Source organism: Pseudophryne corroboree, chromosome 12, assembly GCF_028390025.1.
Source record: "Pseudophryne corroboree isolate aPseCor3 chromosome 12, aPseCor3.hap2, whole genome shotgun sequence".
NCBI lineage: Eukaryota > Metazoa > Chordata > Amphibia > Anura > Myobatrachidae > Pseudophryne > Pseudophryne corroboree.
Genome location: NC_086455.1, coordinates 46,825,422 through 46,846,518, shown reverse-complemented (window position 1 = coordinate 46,846,518; position 21,097 = coordinate 46,825,422). Strand labels below are relative to the sequence as shown.

The 21,097-nt window shown below is 49.7% G+C and overlaps 1 protein-coding gene across 6 annotated transcripts in view; it reads left to right on the top strand.

Annotated features, from left to right (window-relative positions):
* Positions 1–21,097, top strand: part of TDRD9 (tudor domain containing 9) — a 561,182-nt gene that overhangs the window by 96,098 nt on the left and 443,987 nt on the right. For all 6 annotated transcript variants that reach the window (XM_063947439.1, XM_063947438.1, XM_063947442.1 and 3 more), the window contains exon 2: positions 11,375–11,454. In XM_063947439.1, the coding sequence (XP_063803509.1) occupies positions 11,375–11,454 (80 nt within the window). The remainder of the gene's footprint in view (positions 1–11,374; positions 11,455–21,097) is intronic.

The following is a 21,097-nucleotide window of genomic DNA, read 5'->3' as shown; positions in this document are numbered from 1 at the left end:
ATGAGTCTTACCCGGGATTCATGAATCCTTCCTTATTGTGTACGCTCGTCCGGGCACAGTATCCTAACTGAGGCTTGGAGGAGGGTCATAGGGGGAGGAGCCAGTGCACACCAGGTAGTCCTAAAGCTTTACTTTTGTGCCCAGTCTCCTGCGGAGCCGCTATTCCCCATGGTCCTTACGGAGTTCCCAGCATCCACTACGGACTACGAGAAATAGAATTATCTGTAAGTAAATTCTTATTTTCTCTAACGTCCTAGAGGATGCTGGGACTTTGTAAGGACCATGGGGATAGACGAGCTCCGCAGGAGACATGGGCACTATAAGAAAGACTTTGACTCTGGGTGTGCACTGGCTCCTCCCTCTATGCCCATCCTCCAGACCTCAGTTTGATACTGTGCCTAGTAGAGACTGGGTGCATTTCAGGAGCTCTCCTGAGTTTCCTGTAAGAAAGCATTTTTGTTAGGTTTTTTATTTTCAGGGAGCCTGCTGGCAACAGACTCCCTGCATCGAGGGACTGAGGAGAGAGAAACAGACCCACTTCTCTGAGTTTCAGGGCTCTGTTTCTTAGGCTACTGGACACCATTAGCTCCAGAGGGATCGGTACGCAGGTCTCACCCTCGCCGTCCGTCCCAGAGCCGCGCCGCCGCCGTCCTCGCAGAGTTGGAAGAAAGAAGCCGGGTGAGTATGTGAGGAAAAGACCCATTTGAGGTGGCAGAAGACACTTGGATCTTCACTGAGGTAATGCACAGCACTGCAGCTGTGCGCCATTGCTCCCCTTCACCTCACACACTACGGTCACTGTAAGGGTGCAGGGCGCAGGGGGGGGCGCCCTGGGCAGCAATATAAACCTCTCTTATGGCACAGATGTATATATACATGTACAGCTGGGCACTGTACATGTATATAAAGAGCCCCCGCCATGTATTGAAAAATTTGAGCGGGGCTTCTCCCTCAGCACTCACCAGCGCCATTTTCTCTGACGTCCTAGTGGATGCTGGTGAACTCCGTAAGGACCATGGGGATTAGCGGCTCCGCAGGAGACTGGGCACAAAAAGAAAGCTTTAGGACTACCTGGTGTGCACTGGCTCCTCCCCCTATGACCCTCCTCCAAGCCTCAGTTAGATTTTTGTGCCCGACCGAGCAGGGTGCAATCTAGGGGGCTCTCCTGAGCTTCTTAGAAAAAAGTTAGTTTTAGGTTTTTTATTTTCAGTGAGACCTGCTGGCAACAGGCTCACTGCATCGAGGGACTAAGGGGAGAAGAAGCGAACCTGCCTGCTTGCAGCCAGCTTGGGCTTCTTAGGCTACTGGACACCATTAGCTCCAGAGGGATCGAACACAGGCCCAGCCTCGGAGTCCGGTCCCAGAGCCGCGCCGCCGGCCCCCTTACAGAGCCAGAAGCAAGAAGAGGTCCGGAAAATCGGCGGCAGAAGACATCAGTCTTCATCAAGGTAGCGCACAGCACTGCAGCTGTGCGCCATTGCTCCTCATGCACACCTCACACTCCGGTCACTGACGGGTGCAGGGCGCTGTGGGGGGGCGCCCTGAGCAGCAATATTAACACCTTGGCTGGCAAAAATACATCACATATAGCCCCCAGGGCTATATGGATGTACATTAACCCCTGCCAGATTTTACAAAAAAGCGGGAGAAAAGTCCACCGAAAAGGGGGCGGAGCTATCTCTCTCAGCACACTGGCGCCATTTTCCCTCACAGCTCCGCTGGAAGTACGTCTCCCCGACTCTCCCCTGCAGTCCTGCACTACATAAAAGGGTAACAAAGAGAGGGGGGGCACTAATTAGGCGCAGTCTTACAGATAACAGCAGCTATAAGGGAAAACACTCTATATAGTGATATCCCTGTGTATATATAGCGCTCTGGTGTGTGCTGGCATACTCTCCCTCTGTCTCCCCAAAGGGCTAGTGGGGTCCTGTCCTCTATCAGAGCATTCCCGGTGTGTGTGCTGTGTGTCGGTACGACTGTGTCGACATGTATGAAGAGGAAAATGATGTGGAGGCGGAGCAATTGCCTGTAGTGGAGATGTCACCCCCTAGGGGGTCGACACCTGAGTGGATGGGCTTATGGAAGTGAAAGTGTCAACTCTTTACATAAGAAGTTTGATGACATGGGACAGCCGGCTTCTCAGCTTGTGCCTGTCCAGGCGTCTCAAAGGCCATCAGGGGCTCTAAAACGCCCGCTACCTCAGTTGGCAGATACAGACGTCGACACGGATACTGACTCCAGTATCAACGACGAGGAGACAAATGTAACTTCCAGTAGGGCCACACGTTACATGATTGAGGCAATGGAAAATGTTTTACACATTTCTGATAATACCACAGGTACCACTAAAAAGGGTATTATGTTTGGTGAGAAACTACCTGTAGTTTTTCCTGCATCTGAGGAATTAAATGAAGTGTGTGATGAAGCGTGGGTTTCTCCTGATAAAAAACAAATAATTCCTAGGAAGTTATTGGCAATGTACCCTTTCCCGCCAGAGGATAGGGCGCGTTGGGAAACTCCCCCTAGGGTAGATAAAGCGCTCACACGCTTGTCCAAACAGGTGTCACTACCGTCTCCGGATACGGCCGCCCTTAAGGATCCTGCTGACAGAAAGCAGGAGACTATCCTGTATTGTATATACACACACACTGGTGTTATACTGCGACCAGCAATCGCCTCAGCCTGGATGTGCAGTGCTGGGGTGGCTTGGTCAGACTCCCTGATACCCTGGATAGGGACAGTTTATTACTGACTGTAGAGCACTTAAAAGATGCATTTTTATACATGCGTGATGCACAGAGGGATATTTGCCGACTGGCATCACGAGTAAGTGCTATGTCCATTTCCGCCAGAAGGGGGTTATGGACTCGGCAGTGGTCAGGTGATGCCGATTCTAAAAGGCATATGAAAGGCCCCATAAGGCCAAGCGGGCAAAAGGCTCCTCTTTTCTGCCCCGTGGCAGAGGGAGAGGAAAAAGGCTGCAGCAAACAGCCAGTTCCCAGGAACAGAAGTCCTCCCCCGCTTCCGCCAAGTCCTCAGCATGACGCTGGGGCTCTACAGGCGGACTCAGGTACGGTGGGGGCCCGTCTCAAGAATTTCAGCGCACAGTGGGCTCGCTCACAAGTAGATCTCTGGATCCTTCAGGTAGTATCTCAGGGGTACAAATTGGAATTCGAGACGTCTCCCCCTCGCCGTTTCCTAAAGTCTGCCTTACCGACGACTCCTTCCGACAGGGAGGCGGTGTTAGAAGCTATCCACAAGCTGTATTCCCAGCAGGTGATAATCAAGGTACCCCTCCTGCAACAAGGAAAGGGGTATTATTCCACAATGTTTGTGGTACCGAAGCCGGACGGCTCGGTGAGACCCATTTTAAATCTAAAGTCATTGAACACTTACATAAAGAAGTTCAAATTCAAGATGGAGTCACTCAGAGCGGTTATCTCGAGCCTGGAGGAAGGGGATTATATGGTGTCTCTGGACATCAAGGATGATTACCTGCATGTCCCAATTTACCCTTCTCTCCAAAGGTACCTCAGGTTTGTGGTACAGAACTGCCACTATCAGTTCCAAACGCTGCCGTTTGGATTGTCCACGGCACCGCGGGTCTTTACCAAGGTAATGGCCGAAATGATGTTACTCCTTCGAAGGAAGGGAGTTTTAATTATCCCGTACTTGGACGATCTCCTGATAAGGGCGAGATCCAGGGAACAGTTGGTAGTCGGGGTAGCACTATCTCAAGAAGTGTTACGACAGCACGGTTGGATTCTCAATATTCCAAAATCGCAGCTGATCCCGACGACACGTCTTCTGTTCCTAGGGATGATTCTGGACACAGTCCAGAAAAAGGTATTTCTCCCGGAGGAGAAAGCCAGGGAGTTATCCGATCTAGTCAGAAACCTCCTAAAACCAGGTCAAGTATCGGTGCATCAATGCACAAGGGTCCTGGGAAAAATGGTGACTTCTTACGAAGCAATTCCATTCGGCAGATTCCACGCAAGAACTTTCCAGTGGGACCTGCTGGACAAATGGTCCGGATCGCATCTTCAGATGCAGCAGAGGATAACCCTGTCACCAAGGACAAGGGTGTCTCTCCTGTGGTGGTTGCAGAGTGCCCATCTTTTAGAGGGCCACAGATTCGGCATTCAGGACTGGGTCCTGGTGACCACGGATGCCAGCCTTCGAGGCTGGGGAGCAGTCACACAGGGAAGAAATTTCCAGGGAGTGTGGTCAAACCTGGAGACCTCACTTCACATAAATATCCTGGAGCTAAGGGCCATTTACAATGCCCTAAGCCAAGCGAGACCTCTGCTTCAGGACCAGCCGGTGTTGATCCAGTCGGACAGCATCACGGCGATCGCCCACGTAAACAGACAGGGCGGCACAAGAAGCAGGAGGGCAATGGCAGAAGCTGCAAGGATTCTCCGATGGGCGGAAAATCATGTGATAGCACTGTCAGCAGTGTTTTATTCCGGGAGTGGACAACTGGGAAGCAGACTTCCTCAGCAGACACGACCTCCACCCGGGAGAGTGGGGACTTCACCCGGAGGTTTTCCACATGATTGTAAGCCGTTGGGAAAACCAAAGGTGGACATGATGGCGTCCCGCCTCAACAAAAAACTAAAAAGTTATTGTGCCAGGTCAAGGGACCCTCAGGCGATAGCTGTGGACGCCCTGGTAACGCCGTGGGTGTACCAGTCGGTTTATGTGTTCCCTCCTCTGCCGCTCATACCCAAGGTACTGAGAATTATAAGACGGAGAGGAGTAAGAACAATACTCGTGGCTCCGGATTGGCCTAGAAGGACTTGGTACCCGGAACTTCAAGAGATGCTCACAGAGGACCCGTGGCCTCTACCTCTAAGAAGGGGCCTGCTCCAGCAGGGACCCTGTCTGTTCCAAGACTTATCGCGGCTGCGTTTGACGGCATGGCGGTTGAACGCCGGATCCTGAAGGAAAAAGGCATTCCAGAAGAAGTCATCCCTACTTTGATAAAAGCCAGAAAGGATGTAACCGCAAAGCATTATCACCGCATTTGGCGAAAATATGTTGCGTGGTGCGAGGCCAGGAAGGCCCCGACGGAGGAATTTCAACTGGGTTGATTCCTGCATTTCCTGCAAACAGGAGTGTCTATGGGCCTCAAATTGGGATCCATTAAGGTTCAGATTTCGGCCCTGTCGATTTTCTTCCAGTAAGAACTGGCTCAGTTCCTGAAGTTCAGACGTTTGTCAAGGGAGTGCTGCATATACAGCCTCCTTTTGTGCCTCCAGTGGCACCTTGGGATCTCAATGTAGTTTTGGGGTTCCTAAAATCACATTGGTTTGAACCACTTAAATCTGTGGATTTAAAATATCTCACGTGGAAAGTGGTCATGCTGTTGGCCCTGGCTTCGGCCAGGCGCGTGTCGGAATTGGCGGCTTTATCCTGTAAAAGCCCTTATCTGATTTTCCATTCGGACGGGGCGGAATTGAGGACTCGTCCTCAGTTTCTCCCTAAGGTGGTGTCAGCGTTTCACCTGAACCAGCCTATTGTGGTGCCTGCGGCTACTAGGGACTTGGAGGACTCCAAGTTGCTAGACGTGGTCAGGGCCCTGAAAATTATATATATTTCCAGGACGGCTGGAGTCAGGAAATCTGACTCGCTGTTTATCCTGTATGCACCCAACAAGCTGGGTGCTCCTGCTTCTAAGCAGACTATTGCTCGCTGGATTTGTAATACAATTCAGCTTGCGCATTCTGTGGCAGGCCTGCCATAGCCAAAATCTGTAAAAGCCCACTCCACATGGAAGGTGGGCTCATCCTGGGCGGCTGCCCGAGGGGTCTCGGCTTTACAACTTTGCCGAGCTGCTACTTGGTCAGGGTCAAATACCTTTGTAAAATTTTACAAATTTGACACTCTGGCTGAGGAGGACCTTGAGTTTTCTCATTCGGTGCTGCAGAGTCATCCGCACTCTCCCGCCCGTTTGGGAGCTTTGGTATAATCCCGATGGTCCTTACGGAGTTCCCAGCATCCACTAGGACGTCAGAGAAAATAAGAATTTACTTACCGATAATTCTATTTCTCGTAGTCCGTAGTGGATGCTGGGCGCCCATCCCAAGTGCGGATTGTCTGCAATACTTGTACATAGTTATTGTTAACTAATCGGGTTCTTGTTGTGAGCCATCTATTCAGAGGCTCCTCTGTTATCATGCTGTTAACTGGGTTTTGTATCACAAGTTGTACAGTGTGATTGGTGTGGCTGGTATGAGTCTTACCCGGGATTCAAAAATCCTTCCTTATTGTGTAAGCTCGTCCGGGCACAGTATCCTAACTGAGGCTTGGAGGAGGGTCATAGGGGGAGGAGCCAGTGCACACCAGGTAGTCCTAAAGCTTTCTTTTTGTGCCCAGTCTCCTGCGGAGCCGCTATTCCCCATGGTCCTTACGGAGTTCCCAGCATCCACTACGGACTACGAGAAATAGAATTATCTGTAAGTAAATTCTTATTTTTTCTCCACAGCACCGCTGAGAGGAAGCTCCCTGGACTTTCCCCTGCTTGACACACGGTGACAGAGGGTTTTAAAGTAGAGGGGGGGGGGCACATAATTGGCGCAGATACATCAAACAGCGCTGCTGGGTAAACATTAATTTACTGTGTTTATTCCAGGGTCTCTGACTCTCCAAAGGGCCTGGTGGGGAACCTGTCTTCAGAAATGAGCTTCCCTGTGTATGTGTGGTGTGTCGGTACGTGTGTGTCGACATGTTTGAGGTTGAGGGCTCACCTAAGGAGGAGGGGGAGTTTATGAGTGTTAGGTCTCCGTCGGCGGTGCAGACGCCGAACTGGATGGATATGTGGAATGTTTTAAGTGCAAATGTTAATTTATTGCACAAAAGGCTAGACAAAGCTGAAGCTGGGGCACAGTCAGAGAGTCAACCCATGCCTGTCCCTATGTCGCCGGGACCTTCAGGGTCTCAGAAGCGCCCACTATCCCAAATAGTTGACACAGATACCGACACGGATTCAGACTCCAGTGTCGATTACGATGATACCAAATTACAGCCAAAGGTGGCTAAAGGTATTCGATATATGATTATCGCAATAAAAGATGTTTTGCATATCACTGAGGAACCTCCTGTCTCTGACACGAGGGTACACATGTATAAGGGAAAGAAACCTGAGGTCTCCTTTCCCTCCTCACATGAGCTAAACGAAGTATGTGAAAAAGCGTGGTAATCTCCAGACAAAAAACTGCAGATTCCCAAAAGGATCCTAACAGCGTATCCTTTCCCGTCGCAGGACAGGATACGGTGGGAATCCTCCCCTAGGGTGGACAAGGCCTTGACGCGCTTATCAAAAAAGATAGCGCTTCCATCCCAAGATACGGCTACCCTCAAGGATCCTGCTGACCGCAAGCAGGAGGTTACCTTGAAGTCCATTTATTCACATTCTGGTACGTTACTCAGACCGGCTATTGCGTCGGCCTGGGTTTGTAGTGCTGTAGCAGCATGGACAGATTCATTATCAGCGGATATTGAGACCCTTGATAAGGATACCATTTTAATGAACCTAGGGCATATAAAAGATGCTGTCTTATATATGAGGGATGCTCAAAGAGACATTAGTTTACTGGGTTCCAGGATAAACGCTATGTCTATTTCTGCTAGGCGTGTCTTATGGACCCGACAGTGGACAGGTGATGCCGACTCCAAGAGACATATGGAGTTGTTGCTACGTCAGGTAAATACATTTTTTTGCCATATATTCCCTCACAATCTAAGAAAGCGCCTCATTATCAAATGCAGTCCTTTCGTTCCAATAAAAGCAAGAGATCGTCCTTTCTTGCCAGAGGTAAAGGCAGAGGGAAAAGCTGCACAACACAGCTAGTTCCCAGGAACAGAAGTCCTCCCCGGCCTCTGCGAAATCCACCGCATGACGCTGGGGCTCCCCTGAGGGAGTCGGCTCCTGTGGGGGCACGTCTTCGACTGTTCAGCCACGTCTGGGTCCACTCGTAGGTGGATCCATGGGCAATAGACATTGTTTCACAGGGTTACAAGCTGGAATTCGAAGAGGTGCCTCCTCGCCGGTTTTTCAAATCGGCCCTACCGAAACACCCCCTGGAAAGGGAGATAGTGTTACATGCGATTCACAAATTGTGTCTTCAACAAGTGGTGGTAGAGGTTCCCCTGCTTCAAAGAGGGCAGGGGTACTACTCAACTCTGTATGTGGTTCCGAAACCGGACGGTTCGGTCAGACCCATTTTAAATTTAAAATCCCTGAACCTTTACTTAAAACGGTTCAAGTTCAAGATTGAGTCACTCAGGGCGGTCATCGCCAGCCTTGAAGGGGGAGATTTTTTGGTATCTCTGGACATAATGGATGCATACCTGCATGTCCCCATATATCCTCCTCATCAGGCGTACCTGAGATTTGTGGTACAGGATTGTCATTACCAATTTCAGACGTTGCTGTTTGGGCTTTCCACGGCCCCGAGAATTTTCACCAAGGTAATGGCGGAAATGATGGTGCTCCTGCCCAAGCAGGGTGTCACAATTATCCCGTACTTGGACGATCTCCTCATAAAAGCGAGATCACGGGAGAAGTTGCTGAACAGCGTATCACTTTCACTGAAAGTGTTACAGCGACACGGCTGGATTCTCAATATTCCAAAGTCGCAGCTGAATCCTACAACTCGTCTGCCCTTCTTGGGCATGAATCTGGACACAGACCAGAAAAGGGTCTTTCTTCCGACGGAAAAAGCGCAGGAACTCATGACTCTACTCATGCACCTGTTGAAACCAAAACAAGTGTCAGTGCATCATTGCACTCAAGTTCTGGGAAAGATGGTGGCAACATACGAAGCCAATCCATACGGCAGGTTCCATGCAAGGACCTTCCAATGGGACCTATTGGACAAATGGTCCGGGTCGCATCTGCAATTGCATCAGCGGATCACTCTGTCCCCCAGGGCCAGAGTATCTCTCCTGTGGTGGCTAAACAGTGCTCACCTTCTAGAGGGCCACAGGTTCGGCATTCAGGTCTGGATCCTGGTGACCACGGACGCGAGCCTCAGAGGTTGGGGAGCAGTCACACAGGGAAGAAATTTCCAAGGACTTTGGTCAAGTTAAGAGATTTGTCTCCACATCAACATCCTGGAACTAAGGGCCATATACAACGCCCTACGTCAAGCGGAGATCTTACTTAGCAATCGACCAGTTCTGATCCAGTCAGACAACATCACCGCAGTAGCTCCTGTAAACCGCCAAGGCGGCACAAGGAGCAGAGTGGCGATGGCGGAAACACCAGAATTCTTCGCTGGGCGGAGAATCATGTAAGCGCTCTGTCAGCAGTGTTCATTCCGGGAGTGGACAACTGGGAAGCATACTTCCTTAGCAGACACGATCTGCATCCTGGAGAGTGGGGACTTAATCAGGAAGTCTTCGCGCAGATTGCAAGTCGGTGGGGACTGCCCCAAATAGACATGATGGCATCCCGTCTCAACAAAAAGCTACAAAGGTATTGCGCCAGGTCAAGAGACCCTCAGGCGGTAGCCGTGGACGCCCTAGTGACACCGTGGGTGTTCCAGTCGGTATATGTGTTTCCTCCTCTTCCTCTCATACCCAAGGTGTTGAGGATAATAAGGAAAAGAGGAGTGAGAACAATTCTCATTGTTCCAGATTGGCCACGAAGGACCTGGTATCCGGATCTGCAAGAAATGCTCACAGAAGATCCGTGGCCTCTTCCTCTATGGCAGGACCTGTTACAACAAGGTCCCTGTCTGTTCCAAGACTTACCGCGGCTGCGTTTGATGGCATGGCGGTTGAACGCAGGATCCTAGCGGTAAAGGGCATTCCGGATGAGGTCATTCCTACGCTAATAAAGGCTAGGAAGGCAGTGACGTCTAAACATTATCACCGAATATGGCGAAAATATGTTTCTTGGTGTGAGGCCAGGAATGCTCCTACGGAAGAATTCCATCTAGGCAGTTTTCTTCACTTCCTACAAACTGGAGTGAATTTGGGCCTAAAATTAGGCTGCATTAAAGTTCAAATTTCGGCCTTATCCATTTTCTTTCAAAAGGAATTGGCCTCTTTACCTGAAGTACAGACTTTTGTGAAGGGATTGCTGCATATTCAGTCTCCCTTTGTACCTCCGGTGGCGCCTTGGGACCTTAACGTGGTGTTAAGTTTCCTGAAGTCACATTGGTGTGAACCACTTAAAACGGTAGAGTTGAAATATCTCACTTGGAAGGTGGTCATGTTGTTGGCCTTAGCTTCGGCTAGGCGAGTTTCGGAATTGGCGGCTTTATCAAATAAGAGCCCCTATCTGGTTTTCCATATGGATAGAGCGGAGTTTCGGACCCGTCCTCAATTCCTGCCTAAAGTGGTCTCATCCTTTCATATGAACCAACCTATTGTCGTGCCTGTGGCTACTCGTGGCTTGGAGGATTCCGAGTCCCTTGATGTGGTCAGGGCTTTGAAAATTTACGTAGCCAGAACGGCTAGGATCAGAAAAACAGAAGCACTGTTTGTCCTGTATGCAGCCAACAAGGTTGGCGCTCCTGCTTCAAAGCAGACTATTGCTCGCTGGATCTGTAACACGATTCAGCAGGCGCATTGTACGGCAGGATTGCAGTTACCAAAATCGGTTAAGGCCCATTCCACTAGGAAGGTGGGCTCTTCTTGGGCGGCTGCCCGAGTGGTCTTGGCACTACAGCTGTGCCGAGCTGCTACTTGGTCGGGGTCAAACACCTTTGCAAAGTTCTATAAGTTTGATACACTGGCTGAGGAGGACCTCCTGTTTGCTCAATCGGTGCTGCAGAGTCATCCGCACTCTCCCGCCCATTTGGGAGCTTTGGTATAATCCCCATGGTCCTTACGGAGTCCCAGCATCCTCTAGGACGTTAGAGAAAATAAGATTTTAAACCTACCGGTAAATCTTTTTCTCGTAGTCCGTAGAGGATGCTGGGCGCCCGTCCCAAGTGCGGACTACTTCTGCAAGACTTGTATATAGTTATTGCTTACATAAGGGTTATGTTATAGTTTCATTGGTCTTGGACTGATGCTATGTTGTTCTTCATACTGTTAACTGGGTAGTATATCACAAGTTATACGGTGTGATTGGTGTGGCTGGTATGAATCTTGCCCTTGGATTAACAAAAATCCTTTCCTTGTACTGTCCGTCTCCTGTGGGCACAGTTTCTCTAACTGAGGTCTGGAGGAGGGGCATAGAGGGAGGAGCCAGTGCACACCCAGAGTCAAAGTCTTTCTTAAAGTGCCCATGTCTCCTGCGGAGCCCGTCTATCCCCATGGTCCTTACGGAGTCCCAGCATCCTCTACGGACTACGAGAAAAAGATTTACCGGTAGGTTTAAAATCTTATTTTGTTTTTGTTTTTTTTTCTCTAGGTTGCATGCTACAAACTCATATGTTGAGGAGTTTAGACATTTGGAAGAGCAAGAACTACAGTTGTACAGTAATGATCAAGGTACTGTATATGTTTCTTCGCCTTTAATTTACGGCCATTGTAATCAGCACATTTTCTAATTTCCTATTGTTACCAGTTTGTTGCATGTGTTTTTTTAAATTATTATTTTTTCTGTGTCATTTCATAGCCCATTCAGAACTGTTTACTGCTTTTGAGCACAGTGCTAGGAGTTAAGAGCAGCCTTCTGGTGACAATGGAGCGAACGGCGATAATGCATATCCTACCTGCTAGTAGTATAGTTACATGAGCAATGACTATGGGGGAAATTCAATTGATATCGCTGCCCGTTCTCCCACCTAAATTGACGGTAGATTGCAGGGGCGATATGCAATTGTTGCTGTTTATGGTGCAAATCGCACGCATTAGTGCCGGGTTTAGCCACATAAAGACCACGGCTCAGTGTGCCCGAGCGGAAAATCAATTGCATTGCTCCATTGGGCGCCATCTAGTGGCGGTGGAGGGGAGAAACAATTGAATTCCCCCCCTTTATAAGTAAAGCCAAAAAAAAAAAAGGTGCTGAAGAGGGATTGTTTAAATTTCTTTTTCAGGGTCCATAGTCTCCACAGGGATAACCTTGGGGTATGCTTGTGGAAACCAGGACAGGCACCAAACAGCAAAGCCTTTCAAGCTCCAAGGATGCAATGGACCCCTCTCCCCGTCCACAGCTCAGGCTCTTCAGTTTTTGTTTGGTGCCAGCAGGAGCTGGTCACCGGATTACAGTGGGTTGTATTCTGCAGCCTAAGCTTTTCTATTTTTCTGCTTTTTACTATCTTTTAAAAAAAAATGTATTTATATTTTTTTCACTGAGCAAGCAGCACTAGGCAGTCCCTTGGATGCCAGCGCTGCTACTCCATCACCGGTGCCGCGACTACAGCCACGGCTAGGCGATTTCGGCGCGACCCTGCAGCCTTCACTAGCAAACGTATACTGGGGGACAGGTAAGGCGGGACATGTGATCGCGGCAGTCCATACCTCCAGACACAGACCGGAGGTTGATGATGTGGACCCAGACCATTGTGGTCCTTGGGCTTTATTAAGACTACCAGGGCATATATTACTAGCACAGAGAGACATTTTTATAAGGCCAGGGAACCAGTGGTGGATGTCAGCTAGGGGAGGCAGCACTTCCTCAGCGGCCCCTCCCCCAGCCCAGGGCGCAATTCTGCTCAGGTCTTCCCGCCCTGTGCTGCTCCTCCTCCATCCTCCTTCTTCACAGAGACGCTGAGCAATCATTAGAGGAGCTCTGAAAGTCTCCAGGTACGTTGGGTCCGGTCTCCCTGTATACCTCTCCTTGGAGTCAGGTTATACACAGCGTTGATTCCTACCAGCTCTAATACCTGGGTAGTTGAACATAATGTCCACTGCAGTTAGATTGTGATTTCTGCATTGTATGTGACTTATGCTAGATCTGCTGTCTGTTGTTTTCTAACTGTACATTTATATCACTTTCTCAGTCATCCACTGGGGGACACTGGAACTTGGTGATACTGGGTTATAGATGGGTGGCTATAGTTATCCTGGCACTTTAAATTTCTCTGACGTCCTAGTGGATGCTGGGAACTCCGTAAGGACCATGGGGAATAGACTGGCTCCGCAGGAGACTGGGCACTCTAAAAGAAAGATTAGGTACTATCTGGTGTGCACTGGCTCCTCCCTCTATGCCCCTCCTCCAGACCTCAGTTAGAATCTGTGCCCGGCCAGAGCTGGGTGCTCCTAGTGGGCTCTCCTGAGCTTGCTAGAAAGAAAGTATTTGTTAGGTTTTTTATTTTCAGTGAGATCTGCTGGCAACAGACTCACTGCTTCGTGGGACTGAGGGGAGAGAAGCAAACCTACCTGCGTGCAGCTAGCTTGTGCTTCTTAGGCTACTGGACACCATTAGCTCCAGAGGGTTCGAACACAGGGCCTGACCTCGATCGTCCGTTCCCGGAGCCTCGCCGCCGTCCCCCTTGCAGAGCCAGAAGACAGAAGAAAGGAGATGAAATCGGCGGCAGAAGACTCCGGTCTTCATTAAGGTAGCGCACAGCACTGGGGGGGGCGCGCGCCCTGGGCAGCAATAAGAATACCTTTTCTCTATCGTCCTAAGTGGATGCTGGGGTTCCTGAAAGGACCATGGGGAATAGCGGCTCCGCAGGAGACAGGGCACAAAAAAGTAAAGCTTTACTAGGTCAGGTGGTGTGCACTGGCTCCTCCCCCTATGACCCTCCTCCAGACTCCAGTTAGATTTTGTGCCCGAACGAGAAGGGTGCAATCTAGGTGGCTCTCCTAAAGAGCTGCTTAGAGAAAGTTTAGTTTAGGTTTTTTTTCTTTACAGTGAGTCCTGCTGGCAACAGGATCACTGCAACGTGGGACTTAGGGGGAAAGTAGTAAACTCACCTGCATGCAGAGTGGATTTGCTGCTTGGCTACTGGACACCATTAGCTCCAGAGGGATCGAACACAGGCCCAGCCGTGGAGTCCGGTCCCGGAGCCGCGCCGCCGACCCCCTTGCAGATGCTGAAGCGTGAAGAGGTCCGGAAACCGGCGGCTGAAGACTCCTCAGTCTTCATAAGGTAGCGCACAGCACTGCAGCTGTGCGCCATTTTCCTCTCAGCACACTTCACTGGGCAGTCACTGAGGGTGCAGAGCGCTGGGGGGGGGCGCTCTGAGAGGCAAATATAAACCTTATACAAGGCTAAAAATACCTCACATATAGCCCATAGGGGCTATATGGAGATATTTAACCCCTGCCTGACTGGAAAAATAGCGGGAGAAGAACCCGCCGAAAAAGGGGCGGGGCCTATCTCCTCAGCACACGGCGCCATTTTCTGTCACAGCTCCGCTGGTCAGAACGGCTCCCAGGTCTCTCCCCTGCACTGCACTACAGAAACAGGGTAAAACAGAGAGGGGGGGCACATTAATGGCTATATATATATATATTAAAGCAGCTATAAGGGAGCACTTAATATAAGGATATCCCTTGTATATATAGCGCTTTGTGGTGTGTGCTGGCAGACTCTCCCTCTGTCTCCCCAAAAGGGCTAGTGGGTCCTGTCTTCATTAGAGCATTCCCTGTGAGTTTGCGGTGTGTGTCGGTACGTGGTGTCGACATGTATGAGGACGATATTGGTGTGGAGGCGGAGCAATTGCCAAATATGCAGATGTCACCCCCCAGGGGGTCGACACCAGAATGGATGCCTTTATTTGTGGAATTACGTGATGGTTTATCTTCCCTTAAACAGTCAGTTGAGGACATGAGGCGGCCGGACAATCAATTAATGCCTGTCCAGGCGCCTCAAACACCGTCAGGGGCTGTAAAACGCCCTTTGCCTCAGTCGGTCGACACAGACCCAGACACGGGCACTGATTCCAGTGACGACGGTAGAAATTCAAACGTATTTTCCAGTAGGGCCACACGTTATATGATTTTGGCAATGAAGGAGACGTTACATTTAGCTGATACTACAGATACCGTAAAACAGGGTATTATGTATGGTGTGAAAAAACTACAAACAGTTTTTCCTGAATCAGAAGAATTAAATGACGTGTGTGATGAAGCGTGGGTTGCTCCTGATAAAAAGTTGATAATTTCAAAAAAGTTATTGGCATTATACCCTTTCCCGCCAGAGGTTAGGGCGCGCTGGGAAACACCCCCTAAGGTGGACAAGGCGCTCACACGCTTATCCAAACAAGTGGCGTTACCCTCTCCTGAGACGGCCGCACTTAAGGATCCATCAGATAGAAAGATGGAAGTTATTCAAAAGAATATATACACACATGCAGGTGTTATACTACGACCAGCTATAGCAACTGCCTGGATGTGCAGTGCTGGAGTAGTTTGGTCAGAATCCCTGATTGAAAATATTGATACCCTAGATAGGGACAATGTTTTACTGTCGTTAGAACAAATAAAGGATGCATTTATCTATATGCGTGATGCACAGAGGGATATTTGCACACTGGCATCTCGGGTGAGTGCTATGTCCATTTCAGCCAGAAGAGCCTTATGGACACGACAGTGGACAGGCGATGCGGATTCAAAACGTCACATGGAGGTTTTGCCGTATAAAGGGGAGGAGTTATTTGGAGTTGGTCTATCAGACTTGGTGGCCACGGCTACTGCCGGGAAATCCACTTTTTTACCTCAAGTCACTCCCCAACAGAGAAAGGCACCGACCTTTCAACCGCAGCCTTTTCGCTCCTACAAAAATAAGAGAGCAAAGGGCTTGTCGTACCTGCCACGAGGCAGAGGAAGAGGGAAGAGACACCAACAGGCAGCTCCTTCCCAGGAACAGAAGCCCTCCCCGGCTCCTGCAAAAACCTCAGCATGACGCTGGGGCCTCTCAAGCGGACTCGGGGACAGTGGGGGGCCGTCTCAAAAATTACAGCGCGCAGTGGGCTCACTCGCAGGTAGACCCCTGGATCCTGCAGATAATATCTCAGGGGTACAGGTTGGAATTAGAGACGGATCCTCCTCATCGTTTCCTGAAGTCTGCCTTACCAACCGTCTCTTCCGAAAGGGAGAGGGTGTTGGAAGCCATTCACAAGCTGTACGCTCAGCAGGTGATAGTCAAAGTACCCCTATTACAACAAGGAAAGGGGTATTATTCCACTCTATTTGTGGTACCGAAGCCGGATGGCTCGGTAAGGCCTATTCTAAATCTGAAGTCCTTGAACCTCTACATAAAAAAGTTCAAGTTCAAGATGGAGTCACTCAGAGCAGTGATAGCGAACCTGGAAGAAGGGGACTTTATGGTATCCTTGGACATCAAGGATGCGTATCTACACGTTCCGATTTACCCCGCACACCAGGGGTACCTCAGGTTCATTGTTCAAAACTGTCACTATCAGTTTCAGACGCTGCCGTTCGGATTGTCCACGGCGCCTCGGGTCTTTACCAAGGTAATGGCCGAGATGATGATTCTTCTTCGAAGAAAAGGCGTATTAGTTATCCCATACTTGGACGATCTCCTAATAAGGGCAAGGTCCAGAGAACAGCTGGAGACAGCTTTAGCACTATCTCAAGAGGTGCTAAGACAACACGGGTGGATTCTGAATATTCCAAAATCCCATTTAATCCCGACAACTCGTCTGCTGTTCCTAGGAATGATTCTGGACACGGTTCAGAAAAAGGTTTTCCTTCCAGAGGAAAAAGCCAAGGAGTTATCCGATCTGGTCAGGAACCTCCTAAAACCAGGAAAAGTGTCAGTACATCAATGCACAAGAGTCCTGGGAAAAATGGTGGCTTCTTACGAAGCAATTCCATTCGGCAGATTCCATGCAAGAATATTCCAAAGGGATCTGTTGGACAAATGGTCAGGGTCGCATCTGCAGATGCACCTGCGAATAACCCTGTCACCAAAGACAAGGGTGTCACTTCTGTGGTGGTTGCAGAAGGCTCACCTATTAGAAGGCCGCAGATTCGGCATTCAGGATTGGATCCTGGTGACCACGGACGCCAGCCTGAGAGGCTGGGGAGCAGTCACACAAGGAAGAAACTTCCAGGGAGTATGGACGAGTCTGGAAAAGTCTCTTCACATAAACATTCTGGAACTAAGAGCAATCTACAATGCTCTAAGCCAGGCGGAACTTCTCCTGCAAGGAAAGCCGGTGTTGATTCAGTCGGACAACATCACGGCGGTCGCCCATGTAAACAGGCAGGGCGGCACAAGAAGCAGGAGTGCAATGGCAGAAGCTGCCAAGATTCTTCGCTGGGCGGAGAATCACGTGATAGCACTGTCAGCAGTGTTCATCCCGGGCGTGGACAACTGGGAAGCAGACTTCCTCAGCAGACACGATCTTCATCCGGGAGAGTGGGGTCTACATCCAGAAGTCTTCAACATGTTAATAGACCGTTGGGAAAGACCAATTGTAGACATGATGGCGTCTCGCCTCAACAAGAAACTGGACAAATATTGCGCCAGGTCAAGAGATCCACAGGCAATAGCTGTGGACGCACTGGTAACTCCTTGGGTGTACCAGTCAGTGTATGTGTTTCCTCCTCTGCCGCTCATACCAAAGGTATTGAAGATCATACGGCAAAGAAGAGTAAGAACAATACTAGTGGTTCCGGATTGGCCGAGAAGGACTTGGTATCCGGAACTTCAAGAGATGCTCACGGACGAACCGTGGCCTCTACCTCTGAGAAGGGACCTGCTACAGCAGGGTCCCTGTCTTTTTCAAGACTTACCGCGGCTGCGTTTGACGGCATGGCGGTTGAACGCCAGATCCTAAAAGGGAAAGGCATTCCAGAAGAAGTCATTCCTACCTTGATTAAGGCACGGAAGGAAGTCACCGTGAAACATTATCACCGCATTTGGCGAAAATATGTAGCGTGGTGCGAGGATCGGAGGGTTCCGACGGAGGAATTCCAACTGGGTCGTTTCCTACATTTCCTGCAATCAGGATTATCTATGGGTCTCAAATTGGGATCCATTAAGGTTCAAATTTCGGCCCTGTCAATATTCTTCCAAAAAGAATTGGCCTCTGTCCCTGAGGTCCAGACTTTTGTCAAGGGAGTACTGCATATACAGCCTCCTGTGGTGCCTCCGGTGGCACCGTGGGATCTAAATGTAGTTTTAGATTTCCTCAAATCCCATTGGTTTGAACCATTGAAAAAGGTGGATTTGAAATATCTCACATTGAAAGTGACTATGTTACTAGCCCTGGCCTCTGCCAGGAGAGTATCTGAATTGGCGGCTTTATCTTATAAAAGTCCTTATCTAATCTTCCATTCGGATAGGGCAGAACTGCGGACTCGTCCGCATTTTCTCCCTAAAGTGGTATCAGCATTTCATCTGAACCAACCTATTGTGGTGCCTGCGGCCACTAGCGACTTGGAGGACTCCAAGTTGTTGGACGTTGTCAGAGCCTTAAAAATATACATTGCAAGGACGGCTGGAGTCAGAAAATCTGACTCGCTGTTTATATTGTATGCACCCAACAAGTTGGGCGCACCTGCTTCTAAGCAGTCGATTGCTCGTTGGATTTGTAACACAATTCAACTTGCACATTCTGTGGCAGGCCTGCCACAGCCTAAAACTGTAAAAGCCCACTCCACAAGGAAGGTGGGCTCATCTTGGGCGGCTGCCCGAGGGGTCTCGGCATTACAACTCTGCCGAGCAGCTACGTGGTCGGGGGAGAACACGTTTGTAAAATTTTACAAATTTGATACCCTGGCAAAGGAGGACCTGGAGTTCTCTCATTCGGTGCTGCAGAGTCATCCGCACTCTCCCGCCCGTTTGGGAGCTTTGGTATAATCCCCATGGTCCTTTCAGGAACCCCAGCATCCACTTAGGACGATAGAGAAAATAAGAATTTACTTACCGATAATTCTATTTCTCGGAGTCCGTAGTGGATGCTGGGCGCCCATCCCAAGTGCGGATTATCTGCAATACTTGTACATAGTTATTGTTAACTAATTCGGGTTATTGTTAAGGAGCCATCTTTAAGAGGCCCTTTCTGTTGTCATACTGTTAACTGGGTTTAGATCACAAGTTGTACGGTGTGATTGGTGTGGCTGGTATGAGTCTTACCCGGGATTCAAAATGCCTCCCTTATTGTGTATGCTCGTCCGGGCACAGTACCTAACTGGAGTCTGGAGGAGGGTCATAGGGGGAGGAGCCAGTGCACACCACCTGACCTAGTAAAGCTTTACTTTTTTGTGCCCTGTCTCCTGCGGAGCCGCTATTCCCCATGGTCCTTTCAGGAACCCCAGCATCCACTACGGACTCCGAGAAATAGAATTATCGGTAAGTAAATTCTTATTTTAGCACATTATGCACATAATACAGTCTGGAAAACTGTATATGTGCAAAAACCCCCGCCATTAAGATATACAAAACGCGGGAGAAGCCCGCCGCTGAGGGGGCGGGTCCTTCTTCCTCAGCACACCAGCGCCATTTTCTCTTCACAGCTCCGCTGGAAGGACGCTCCCCAGGCTCTCCCCTGCAGTATCCTGTACACGAAGGGTGTAAAAGAGAGGGGGGGGGCACATAAATTTAGGCGCAAATAAGATAATAAGCAGCTATTGGGAAAAATCACTCGGTATAGTGTAAATCCCTGTGTTATATAGCGCTGTGGTGTGTGCTGGCATACTCTCTCTCTGTCTCCCCAAAGGACTTTGTGGGGTCCTGTCCTCAGTCAGAGCATTCCCTGTGTGTGTGCGGTGTGTCGGTACGGCTGTGTCGACATGTTTGATGAGGAGGGTTACGTGGAGGTGGAGCAAGGGCAGATAAGTGTGGTGTCGCCCCCGACGGGGCTGACACCGGATTGGATGGATATGTGGAAGGTCTTAACAGACAGTGTCAACTCCTTACATAAAAGGTTCAATGACGCAGCAGCCTTGGGACAGCCGGGATCTCAGCCCGCGCCTGCCCAGGCGTCTCAGAGGCCATCAGGCGCTCATAAACGCCCGCTAGCTCAGATGGTAGACACAGATGTCGACACGGAGTCTGACTCCAGTGTAGATGAGGATGAGACAAATGCACAGTCTACAAAAGCCATCCGATGCATGATTACTGCAATGAAAAATGTATTGCACATTTCTGATATTAACCCGGTTACCACCAAGAAGGGTATTATGTTTGGGGAGAAAAAGCAGCCAGTGACTTTTCCCCCATCTGATGAATTAAATGAATTGTGTGAGGAAGCGTGAAGTTCCCCCGATAAGAAACTAGTGATTTCTAAGAGGTTACTGATGGCGTACCCTTTCCCGCCAACGGACAGGTTACGTTGGGAAACATCCCCTAGGGTGGACAAGGCGCTCACACGCTTATCAAAAAAGGTGGCACTGCCGTCTCAGGATACGGCCGCCTTAAAGGAGCCTGCGGATAGAAAGCAGGAAGCTATCCTGAAGTCTGTGTGTACACACTCAGGTACTATACTGAGACCTGCTATTGCTTCAGCATGGATGTGTAGTGCTGCAGCCGCATGGTCTGATTCCCTGTCAAACAACATTGATTCCCTCGACAGGGATACTATTTTGCTAACCATCGAACATATAAAGGACGTCGTCTTATATATGCAGGATGCACAGAGGGACATTTGCCTGCTGGCATCTAGAATTAATGCAATGTCCATTTCTGCCAGGAGAGTATTATGGACTCTGCAGTGGACAGGTGATGCTGATTCTAAAAAACACATGGAGGTTTTGCTTTATAAGGGTGAGGAATTGTTTGGGGACGGTCTCTCGGACCTCGTATCCACGGCAACAGCCGGGAAGTCAACTTTTTTACCTCAGGTTCCCTCACAGCCCAAGAAAGCACCGTATTATCATGTACAGTCCTTTCGGCCTCAGAAAGGCAAGCGGATCAGAGGTGCATTCTTTCTGCCCAGAGGCAGGGGTAGAGGAAAGAAGCTGCACCAGGCAGCCAGTTCCCAGGAACAAAAATCCTCCCCCGCTTCCTCTAAGTCCACCGCATGACGCTGGGGCTCCACAGGTGGAGCCGGGTGCGGTGGGGGGCGCGTCTCCGAAACTTCAGCAACCAGTGGATTCGCTCACAAGTGGATCTCTGGGCTGTACAAATTGTATCTCAGGGATACAAGCTGGAGTTCGAGGCGACTCCCCCTCGCCGTTACCTCAAATCAGCCTTGCCAGCTGCTCCCAGGGAAAGGGAGGTAGTACTGGCGGCAATTCATAAACTGTACCTCCAGCAGGTGATAATCAA